General features: G+C 42.2%; 1 protein-coding gene across 5 annotated transcripts in view; it reads right to left on the minus strand.

Moving 5' to 3' along the window:
- Nucleotides 1-229: 229 nt before the first annotated feature.
- The window catches only part of ELMOD3 (ELMO domain containing 3), a 29,852-nt gene continuing 18,068 nt past the window's right edge, over nt 230-12,013 (minus strand). For 4 of the 5 annotated variants that reach the window (XM_083588914.1, XM_083588916.1, XM_083588915.1 and 1 more), the window contains exons 8-11: nt 11,299-11,429; nt 8,310-8,386; nt 4,771-4,898; nt 230-1,592 (exon numbers count right to left, since the gene is read on the minus strand). In XM_083588914.1, coding sequence (XP_083445040.1) covers nt 1,369-1,592; nt 4,771-4,898; nt 8,310-8,386; nt 11,299-11,429 — 560 coding nt within the window. In that variant the 3' untranslated portion in view covers nt 230-1,368. Of the gene's footprint in view, nt 1,593-4,770; nt 4,899-4,919; nt 5,126-8,309; nt 8,387-11,298; nt 11,430-12,013 lie in introns of those variants that run through there. The other variant, XM_083588917.1, reaches the window with a different exon arrangement.

Genomic DNA, 12,013 nt, shown 5'->3' on the forward strand with positions numbered 1-12,013 from the left:
CGGCATTTCCATGCTCTCTGGTTTCCCTCACAGTGTTCCATTGCGCCAGAAGCAGTTTAGTCATGCTGGCCACATGACCCGGAAAGCTGTCTGTGGTCAAACTCCAGCACCCTCGGCCTGAAAACGGGATGAGCGCCACAACCCCACAGTCCCCTTTAACCATCCAGAGGACCTTTACTTTTTTCTTTTACCTTTTTATTTCATGGCATGAAGAAAACAGACACATAGCTTAGGGTTGAAGATTGTAGTAAGTTTAATGGAAAAGCCCAGGATCAGCCAGGGCTACAACTTTACATACAATACAGCTGGTACGCCGGACAGGACGTCCGAAGGAGATTATCGCAGAGTGAAAATGAGTCACTGGGCACCACATGTCAGCTGCTGAAAAGCTCAGTGTGGCCGTTTCCACCACATTAAAAGAGGCATTCATATGTTAGCCAGTCATATGGTAAGCCTAGTAGTACCACTGCAACCATCCCTCCTCACTACCCCAGCCATCCAGGAAAACCGAGGTGTAGTAACCACTGGGTTTTCCAGATGGTTGAAAGCCACACAATGCCTCACCTTGCAGTTGCAGCCGCCATATGGTACCTTTTCACACAACTACTGTGTCATTGCTGGTTGTCTGTGAGCACCCTCAATAGCATATAAGTCGGGTGCTCACAATTTCAGTACACATTCAGTGGTTCCTGTTGACAATCCCATTTAAAAACCAAAAGACACACACACACATACACATCCTGTGGGTTGATATGTCACAGCAGGTGCACATCAACTGAGAAATCGATGCTTCCCAGTTGACGGGAGTAAAAAGGATTCAACAGCTTTGTGTCTCATACGTTCCCCAGTAATAATAATAATAATAAAACTCCTAACTGAAGAAATTGTAGGCCCACAACTAGCCTCTGGTTGCAGCAGCTCAAGGCTCACATTAGCTCGCATTCAGCAATGCATAAACATAGGTTTCTTAGCTCTAACAAACCTCGGGAACCGGAAGAACGTTTTATTTTCAGTGTGCGAGAGGATTTGGAAATTCAGATATACACTCCCGCAACAAAAGAAAGGTCAGCTTCACAGCTTTAGTGCTACTAACCGGGATGAATGGATCCTGCTCAGATTGCTTCGTTGTAGAACTGAAGCAGTTTGCTCTTGAACCCAGACTCCACCCCTGGGGCTCTCGCTATACCTTGCTTAGCGCCTCTGGCCCAAACTGAAGCCCCCGCACTTCTACTTTAGCAGCATTCCAAGACCTTCAGCCCTCCCTGTGAGCCTTTCTGCAGCCGGGCCACAGAGCCACTAAGAGACCATATCAACCGGCTTTGTCGACTTATCATGTACAAAGACTTTCCCCATTTCCATGGGGCCGGATCAGCTGTCTTGCTCTCTCTCCGACGTCGGCAGGTCACCGACTCCAGTAAAATTCAGCTCCTTACTATCAGCTCTCACAGAGTTCAGGTTCGAACCGAGAACCTCCGAGGTGAAAGCGTTGGCCTGAAAGCCGTCTTCCCCTGCTGAAAGCGAAATCCCGTTCATGTAAGTCTCCAAATGTCTCAGCAGCTGCTTCGGGTTTCTTTTAGCAAATGCCTCCACTTCTGCAAAAAGAAAAATAGAAAGAGAGAGAGAGAGAGAGAGAGAGAGAGAGAGAGAGAGAGAGACATGATACAGTGGTACCTCGGGTTACATACGCTTCAGGTTACAGATGATTCAGGTTACAGACTCCGCTAACCCAGAAATAGTACCTCGGGTTAAGAACTTTGCTGCAGTATGAGAACAGAAATTGTGCTCCGGCAGCGCAGCAGCAGCGGGAGGCCCCATTAGCTAAAGTGGTGCTTCAGGTTAAGAACAGTTTCAGGTTAAGAACAGACCTTCGGAACGAATTAAGTTCTTAACACAAGGTACCACTGTATCTGGTAGGAACATGCTCTGAAGAAGTCAAGACACCTGGGTTGGAAAAAGGTTAGCCATTTTGACTTCCAGCTTACCTTCCCTGTGAGTAAAGGCCACTTTTGAGCTTTTTAAGCCAAGTGCAGGGTTGGTGGTGGTATCGGGGTAAAGGTTTATAAAGTTATGAAGAAGAACATGGAGAAAATGTACTGCAAACCTGCACGGCTATGAAAATGACATTTTGGAGAGGAGTCTAGAAGCCAAGTAAAAAGTAGCTTTCCAAATTCTTCCAGTCTCTTTAAGCAGCTATGGTCAGGGGAGTGTTCTGCAGGTTCATGATTGCATCTTACAAACACAGAATTCAGTACTGGGTGCAGCATTTGGCAATCCAAGAATCACATTTTGGAGTCCTGATTTTTAAAAGAAGGCAGGAGCTTTGAAGATGCACTAGCTTGAAGATGCAAGTACAACTGAAAGCTAAGAAATTCTGCGCATGCAGAGAGTGTGACTAAGAGACTGAGGGAGGCAACAGAGGTGAAAGGAATTAAGGTAGGGATGAAAGAACATAAAATCAAAGCTTTCGCGGATGATATTGTATTAACATTAGAAGACCCAAAACATAGTGTAAAAGAAGCTTTACAAAAATTCGAAAAGTTTGGTGCTGTGTCAGGCCTTAAGGTTAATAAGAACAAGACCAAAATGTTGGTTAAAAACTTAACTAAAGAAGACACTGTAGATTTAGAACAAAGGTCGGGAATTACGACAGCAAAGAAGGTGAAGTATCTTGGAGTGTGGATTACGGTTAAGAATATCAATTTATATAAGGATAACTATGAGGTCACCTGGAAGAATATCAAGAAAGATTTAGAAATTTGGGAGAGAATGAGATTGTCTTTTTTGGGGAGGATAGCGGTAATTAAAATGAACGTCCTGCCTAGAATGTTATTTTTATTTCACACCATTCCAGTACTTAAAGGCGTAAAGCAATGTAAAGAGTGGCAAAGAGCCCTGGCGAGATATATCTGGCAGGGAAAAAGACCCCGAATAAAAATGAAAATATTGGTAGACAGAAAGGAAAGAGGGGGCTTCTCCCTACTGGATCTAAATTTATATTATGAAGCGGCATGTTTATTGTGGCTGAAAGATTGGATAAGATTAGAAAATAGGGACATCCTGGATTTGGAAGGCTTCGACAACAGGTACGGGTGGCACTCGTACCTGTGGTATGAAAAGGTGAAAGTACATAGAGGCTTTCTAAATCATATTTTTAGAGGACCAATTTACCAAGTATGGGAAAGAAATAAAAATCTTCTGGAAAGGAAGACACCTTGGTGGATCTCACCAATAGAGGTGCTAACTATTAAAAAAATCAATATGGAAGAGAAGAATGCCACGTATGAAGAGCTTACAAGGAAAACAGAGCATGGTATTAAACTTAGACCGTATGACGAGATAAAAAATTTATTTACTGGTTGGTTGCAATACCACCAGGTAAATGATCTGTTAAAAGAAGATAAAAAGAAACTAGGTTTTGAAGATAAAAAATCTAAGTTTAATGTGGAAGTTATTGAAGGCAAGAATAAAACTCTGTCTAGGATCTATGATATTTTATTGGAGTGGTACACAAAGGACGAGGAGGTAAAGGAGGTAATGACTAAATGGGCGATAGACATCGGTTATAATATTGATTTTAAAAGGTGGATGGAATTATGGAATAACAACATGAAGTTCACGGCGTGTACAGCTCTGAGAGAAAACTTGTGGAAAATGATATATAGGTGGTATCTTACACCAGTGAAATTGGCTAAGATGTATAGGTTAAAGAACAAAAGATGCTGGAAATGTGGAGAAGTAGAAGGTGATTTCTACCACATGTGGTGGTCATGCAGCAAAGTGAAAGGCTTTTGGGAATCAATCTACAACGAACTTAAAAAAAATTTTAAATACACCTTTCCCAAAAAGCCCGAAGCTTTTCTGTTAGGAATGATGGGTAAAGAAATTAAAAAAGAAGATAAGATATTATTCCTATATGCCACTACAGCCGCAAGAATCATGTTAGCACAAAACTGGAAAACGGAAGTTATACCCAATATAAGTGAATGGCAGGTTAAAATGGTAAATTATGCCGAGCTCGCTAGAATAACAGCAAGGATAAGGGACCAAGATGAACAGAAATTTCATGACGACTGGAATAAATATTGGACGTATATTGGAAACAATTTGTAGATGTCACTTACTCTAACAGTAAGGGGTTACTATGTAAGGTTAAAAATAAAATACGTGACTATAGAATGTATTTGACACTTACCAAAGGGGTGGAGGGAAGTCCTAGGCTCGGCAGAGCCTAAAATAAGGGATTTATTTTTGTATGATTTGGTGGATATAATATGTGTAAGTTATTTAAATGAACTTTGTATATGTCTATTTGTTTATTTGTGTAAATACCAATAAAAACTTATTTGCAAAAAAAAAAGAGAGAGAGAGAGTGTGTACACACACACATATAATTTATTACATTTATATACCTCCTTTTCCTCAAAAAGAATTGTGGAATTGTATAAGGAATATGCAAACTTAGGCAGATTTATTTAATTAATTAAAACACCTGATTAATCAGCTAGAATTTCTTTAATTAGGCGTCAGACCTAGCTTCAGTTATGCAAATTCAACAAATGCCAGCACATTTGCTTTATTTGCCCAGTTATAAACTGACACATAGCATTTGCCTGCAGCACCATATTCAAGAATCAACAACACAAACATTTATCTCCGCACATGAGACTGATCATGGCAATCAGCTCTCCCATAAAGGAACATATATGCACGGAACAAGGAATTGTTATACTATATATTTTCTTTCTTTTAAACAGGACTAAAACAGCCCACCTTTTAGAACAAAACCAGAGTCAGAAATAGTCTTTTGTTGTGCTTTCCAGATGTTGAAGAGGCGTAAAAATACAGCCACGTACAAATCATTTAGCACTGCAATGACTTGCTGCCTTCGATTACACTCTCTGAAAGAGACAAGTACAACAAATTTACTGCCAGGGTCATCTTCCCTATCACTTGGCCTTATTAACAGGAAAAGACAAAAGGGGAAATGACACACAAGGAGCTGCTTTATACCAATTCAGACTTCTGGTCGATCTGGCTCAGTAATGTCACTCCAAATTGGCTGGCAAAGACTTGCATTTCCGTCACTAGGAGCATGCTTTTGCTTGCCAAGAAACATTTCATTTTGCTGGGGGGGAAAGACAACACTCCTCTGGAATTTAAGGTAAAACAAGGGGGAGTTCACACACACCCATGTCAAAAGAAAGCCTGAGATGATGGCCCAGCGAGTGGCACTGTGGTCCAAACCACTGAGCCCCTTGGGCTTGCCAATCAGGAGGTCAGTGGTTCGAATCCCCATGACGGGATGAGTTCCTGTCCCAGCTCCTGCCAACCTAGAAGGTCAAAAGCACACCAATGCAAGTAGATAAATAAGTACCACTGTGGCAGGAAGGTAAACAGTGTTTCCATGCGCTCTGGTTGGAGGATCAGAAATTCTTCCTGTATGCCACAACAACAGGAAGACTACTCCTCATACAGAGATTGAAACAACAGGATATCCCAACAATTGAAGAATGGCAACAGAAAGTATTGGAGTATGCGGAAATAGCAAGGCTAACTGGAAGAATCCGACAGCAGGACGATGAGAAATTCCAAAAAGAATGGTCCAAATTTATGGTATACTTAAGAGAAAACTGTACATAAATAAAGACACTCACAGGACTGAAATAAAACTCATAACGTTTATTGTAAACATTTGGTTAGACCACAAGATGTAATGCTGTATTGTAATAAGGAATGTATGTCTAAAGTATAATACAAAAATTTATTAAGGAATTATAGACACTTATAGAATGTATATATAGTAATCACGCTTAAGCAAGAGCAATGTAGAGAAGCCAGAAGAGGGGTGGAGGGAAGTTAACTCAGATAAGATATAGATTTAAAGGAGAAATATTGTTAACCTGTATTGTGTTCAAGATATTTGGAAAAATTTAATAAAAATTAGGGGGGGGGGAGAGAAGTGGTTTTGTCCTGCTGGCCACATGACTTGGAAAGCTGTCTGTGAACAAACGCCGGCTCCCTCGGCCTGAAAGTGAGATGAGAGCCAAACCCCATAGTCACCTTTGACTGGACTTAATCATCCAGGGGTCCTTTACCTTTTTATTATGTGTGCTAGCCATGGCCACTGTCCCTTCCCCCAGCATGTGGGGATAATAATACAGGTCTACCTTGGAGGCTCACAGTAAGGGTCACTACAATACCAGGTGTACATGAAGCACTATGAAACCCACGTGGTACAATGCATGCATCCGAAGAAATAAGATCTTGGCTTACAAAAAGCTAAGGCAACAATAAATGTGTTAGGTTTGAAGGTACTAAGGAATTCTAGGCTGCTTTTAATTCTGTAAGTGCCCGCCTGGCAATCTTTCCTCTGCCCCTTTTCCAGAACTGACAAAAAATGGTCACCAATTTCTGCAGTACGGACTGGCAAGAAGGAGGTAGTCTTTCCACATCTTGGAAGAGGATGAATAGGGTTGTCACATTTTGTTCTCAAAAAGTCTGCCATCTCGGGCACTGAGCATGTGTAAAATGCCCCCCCCCCCGAGCAGAACAAAGCTTTGAAGCAAACGCACAAAGACCTAAAGCAGCTCCTCTTCAATTAATTCCCCCTCCCAAATAATTCCCCCCCCATCTTCTGCTCCAAATCAATTCCCTTTCATTGGCCTTCATTTATCATAACCCCCAAGGCACCACTAAATAAAATTCCCCACAAAATTATACCCCCAAAGTAATATCCTACCCATGAGCTGCCCTGAATTAGTTTGCTTTTAAAGAGACATTTTTTAAAGTCACTTTAAAACCCAAGCGTCAGTAAGTGGTGTGACTCCTGCTACTTGCCACATTTGCAGCAATGCACTCCCCCTGAAAACTTGCAATCCTAAACCTCCTTACTAGCGAGTAAGCCCTGCCAAACACAGTGAGGCTTACTCCAAAGTAAGCATGCGTGGCTTTGGGGTACAAATGCCTCTCCAAAACATCAGAATGCCCCATGTCATAAACTATGGTTTAATTGTGAATGTGCCTCCAATGCTCAAGGTGTCTTGCTACATAAAAAAACGCAACAAAAGTAGTCATAAACAATAAATGAAACATCAAAAAATACACAATTGTCACATAAATCGCAAGATCTAAAATGAAGATACAAAAAAAAAAAACCAACAACAACCAGCAACAACTCCACCCCAACAAATACCCCCAAACACCCCAGCCAAAGAGTGTTCAACAGCCTCAGCTTTTGTAGCTGGAGTCTGTCAGGGCCCTGCCACCCCAGGCCAGGTGGAAAAAACCTGCAAAGCAGAGAGCAAGTCTTCCAGGACTCTACACACACACACACACACACACACACACACACACACAAACACACACACACACACAGCACATGATTTGTCGTGGTTTACCATTCAAACAAACCACGAGCAGTAAACCAAAAATATAGCAAGGCTTGTTTTTCAAGCTGCATGCCCTATTCAGCTTTTCCATCCCCCTCTTTCACAATGGAGAGCACTGGGAGAAAGGTAAAAGTAAAGGACCCCTGGATGGTTAAGTCCAGTTGAAATCAACTATGGGGTGTAGAACTCATCTCCGCTTCCAGGCCGAGGGAGCCGGCGTTTTTCCACAGACAGATTTCCGGGTCATGTGGCCAGCAGGACAAAACCGCTTATGGAACACCGTGAGGGAAACCAGAGTGGATGGAAACACCGTTTATTTTCCCGTTGCAGTGGTACCTATTTATCTACTTGCGCTGGTGTGCTTTCGAACTGCTAGGTTGGCAGGAGCTGGGACAGAGCTACAGGAGCTCACCCTGTCATGGAGATTCGAACCGCCGACCTTCCGATCAGCAAGCCCAAGAGGCTCAGAGGTTTAGACCACAGTGCCACCTGCGTCCCCTACTGGGGAAAACATCATCTGGGGAATGGTGGTGCCTGCTTTCTGCAGAAATCAGCTGTGTGATCAAATTCCTCACAGGGATGCATTGGCTGAATGACAGGAGGATGGCCCACCTCCTATCAAATTTAGCTCACATGGGGTAAGAGTAGATAAGGATCTAGTTTGCAGTGGGCCCCCAATTTAGCTGACTGACCTGTCAGTTATGCTTACAGTCCTGGATCTTCTGTATTCACGGAATTTTTCAAAAAATGTATTCAATATAGTCCCAACATTTTACGGAAGCGGTACTTAATTTCCACTCCAATGTAAATGTTTTCATTCTTCTTGAGTTGCATGGTTCCATAGCAATGAAAACAGCGGCAACAACTTGAACACAGCTCTACCATGCCATCCGTAATAAAAGAGATCTGCAACAAACTCACCTGGAAAGGCGTTCTTCCCTCAGCACTTGGATTACAATACGAGTAATATTGACAGACATCACACAGAAAGGGAAATTCTGTAAAGGAATTGGAAATACATTAAAAAAAGTGTGCCCTGTCCCTAATTAACGGCAAGTAAAATTCATACTTTTTTTTTTTTTTAGTTCACTTATATATGCCTGGATGAAACCCTACACAGAGATTTGGGTCAGTTTCTCTACTTGACCTTACATTTAAGAAGCGAGTCAAATTCAGGCAACATGTTCTGGTTTTAGATTATGAATCCTTTCAACAGATATGCCGATTTGATTTGTTCCTTTTATAAAAATCAGGTGTGACCCATCTGACCTGAAGTTGTGGCGTTTTCTCTGTTCAAAACATCTCAGAGCAAGGCTCTGGTCCCAGCTCTGGTATCTTAGCTGCTGTCTCACTGGTGCTGTCTCAACCACAAACCTGACACACTGGTACTGCAACCTAAGTGGTGCCTTTAGAGTGCAGAACACAGCATCTTACAACATCCCGTCAGCTGACCCCAAGCACCAATCCTTCTCAATGGGCCTTTTAATGCTCTAGCCTCAGAACTTGCTTCTTGGTCCAAGCAGCTCGAGTACTCGGAGAAGATCTCACTTGGCCAAGTCTTCTACTCTGTTCCTTTGCTCTGTTTTCTCTGCTTTTCAGAACCGAGCTTTAGTTTTATTGATTTACATACAGTATTTATTTTTTAAAATAATCATTAACAATAAGAGTTGAATCCGGACATAGTCTCACGGCAGACCCATTGAAATTGTTGTCTATTACATTTTCAGTTTATCTAACTCTAAGCATAACTATGTCTGGATCAAACCCTTCGGAGCTTGGCTTTCTGTCATTCTTGCCCACTGTTTAGGGCCAGCTGTACCACTGGGCATGGTAAGACAGCGGCTTCAGGCGGCAGATGATGGGGAGCAGCGGCAAGGTGTTGGAAGGACACAACAGTGTGCAATGCCACCTCCTGTCCTCAAGAACAAATCATGCCTGCCCTGGACTATACGGCATGCCCTTGACCATTCTGACTGACAAGCAAATACCACTGCGGTCCCAAAACCTTACCCCTGCCATCCCTTACTGACTTTGCCTATTTGCATTGACAACATAGTAAGTTGTAGTATACTGGAAGAGAGTGGATATGTGATTAAAATCATGTTTTCACCCTTCGTGATTATTGGTACTTCCTCAACTTGCTTAGAAACTGGGAAAGGGACTGGGGTGGGCCTTTGGGAGGAAAAGGGAGAGGAATTTCAGGCTCATCCAGCAGAGGTCCCAGGACCTCATTGTTCTTCTGCTTCCCTCCACTGGGGGACCCTGAACCAATTCTGCTTTCCTAACGAAGGATAAGTATTAAAAATGCAAACTCCTCACACGAAACCCAAATCACATAACCAAAAAGAAATCAAGAAAACTCTAGTACCCTGGTATAATTTATTGTAAATTAAAGAGCGGCAAGGCTCCAGTTAGGCTGATTGCAGAATATTAACTTCACGTCAATAGGAAAAGAAAGACAATTTGGGGAAATGCTGTTAAGAGCAGGAAGTACCAAATCATAAACCCACCAAGCATAGGTGACTAACCTGCCAAATAGGAACATAAAAAGATATGCTAGACCACCCTTCCCTGACCTGATGACCTTCAGAAGTTTTGGGCTGAAAAGGTAAAAAAGGTAAAACTCCCATCAGCACAGCTGGTCTGGAAGGCACCGGGTTCACAAAGGCTCCACCAGACTGCCAGCTGAGATGCTAATGGTTCTTTTTTCTGGACCTCCAAATGCCTCTGGTGGGAGCAATTTTAGCAAAAGCCTCGAGACACAATGGGAGCATCAGCTACATTTCAGCATCTTATTATGCATTAGTTTCCACCCTGTTTCCCAGAAATGCCTTTCAATGAGCTAATGGGAAAGGTGGTGCTTAAATTTATTTTATTCTCCCCCAATAATTTATTGATATTTTTATTTGGGGGAAGGGAAGGAGAGAGAAATACAAGCAATATCATTTCAGCATGAAACGTTGTTGTACCGAACATACAAATATCAACTAGCCTCTTCAAAAAAGAAGAAGAAATCTAATGCCACCTTTACTGCAAAAAGATCTCTGCCTTGGTCAATCTAAGATATACCTACTAATACCATATGGCCATTTGCATTTCTATCAAGACCTAGCCTGGATTCTCAAGGCCAATGCCCAAACTTCCACTCAAAGAAAGCACCATAACCCATCAAAATGTTATGCAAATACCCTCAATCCTGGATCAGAAAGCAGTTCAAACAAGAAGGTTTCAGGCTGAAGGTTCAAGTATTGGTTGTAAAATCTAAACTGGATAGTTAAAACAATGGTGGGACACCTGTGGCACGCCAGATGTTGCTGGACTTTAATCTCCACCATCCCTGAGTGGTCGTCATTCCGGCTGGAGCTGAGGCATCCAACAACATCTGGAGCGTCACAGGTTCATCATCCCTCTCATCTACAAGTCTTCCTAAAGCACAGCCAAAGGCTCCTGAAAGATTCAGCCAGAGATTGTTTGGATACTGGAAACATTATTGGGGGTGCATAGTATGGCAGACGGGAATAAGATTATATTGGGGTGGGGAGGGAAGAGTAGAAGAGTAGAAGGAAAGGAGAGATGAAAAAATTAAATGGCTGAATTCAGAGCTAATGACCAACTGTGCTTTGCCATTACAGGAATGGAATTTTTAGAGACTAAACTACCCTAATTATTAGAACATGAGATCTCCCAACATGTAGTCCAAGGAGATGTAGTTAAAGGACCGAACCATTTCTGGGAGGCAGTTCAGACAAAAGCAGTCGACACTCTAGGAATCTTTCAAGCTGATGATTTAGGCTGTAAAAAAATAAAGGCCTTCTGTTATAACCAGTAGGAGACCAGGCTTGCAAAGTTATCTCTCCCACAGGTTTTCAATAACATTTCAAAAACCCAAGCTTAGAAAAAGGAAACGTGCCTGTGTTTCGTGATGGGATAACTTGAAAATCTCTCGAGCTATGGGTAATATCCGAGAATCCATTACAAAATATAGTGTTTGCATTAATCCTAGCATTCCAGTCCCACGTAGGTCTGTGCCAGGATCCATCCCTTAAGTATAAAACACACACAGAGAGACAGTTAAGCCAAGGCAATAAACGCTCTTACACAGGCCATATTTGTGAATGATTGCATGCATAAAGCTACATTAGAGGATTGTTAATTGCCAGGGCAAACCCAGAAAGGCAATGCTAAAATTAATGTGGCCTGATGAAAGCTTGACGCTCTCTCTCATGAGCACCCAATACATCATTTCCATTATGTAACCATACCTGAATGACTCCAAATTGAAAGCCACAGGAAAACGGTGATCTGAATTACCGAATGAAACCTTTTGGCCTGTGCGTTACAGCTTATCTCCAAGGCGAATGCAATTGGGGACCAAGCTATCTAAAAAAGACCATCTACTCCCTGAATGAAGTCGCCCACTCAAATTATTCAGAAGTCTTTCTTCAAATGCCTCAACTTTCTGAGGCAAGGCGCATGGAAACAAAGTATTGGCACCCCGGTTGTGGAAATGACTCCCAGAGACATTCATCTGGCACCCCAATCTTCTCCCAAGTTTTTAATTAGATGATTCTATTGCCTGTTGCTGCATCCTTGTTTTTATTGATGCTGCTTCCCGTATTCAACAA

Source organism: Podarcis filfolensis (assembly GCF_964270895.1).
Source record: "Podarcis filfolensis genome assembly, chromosome: 15".
Taxonomy (NCBI): Eukaryota; Metazoa; Chordata; class Lepidosauria; order Squamata; family Lacertidae; genus Podarcis; species Podarcis filfolensis.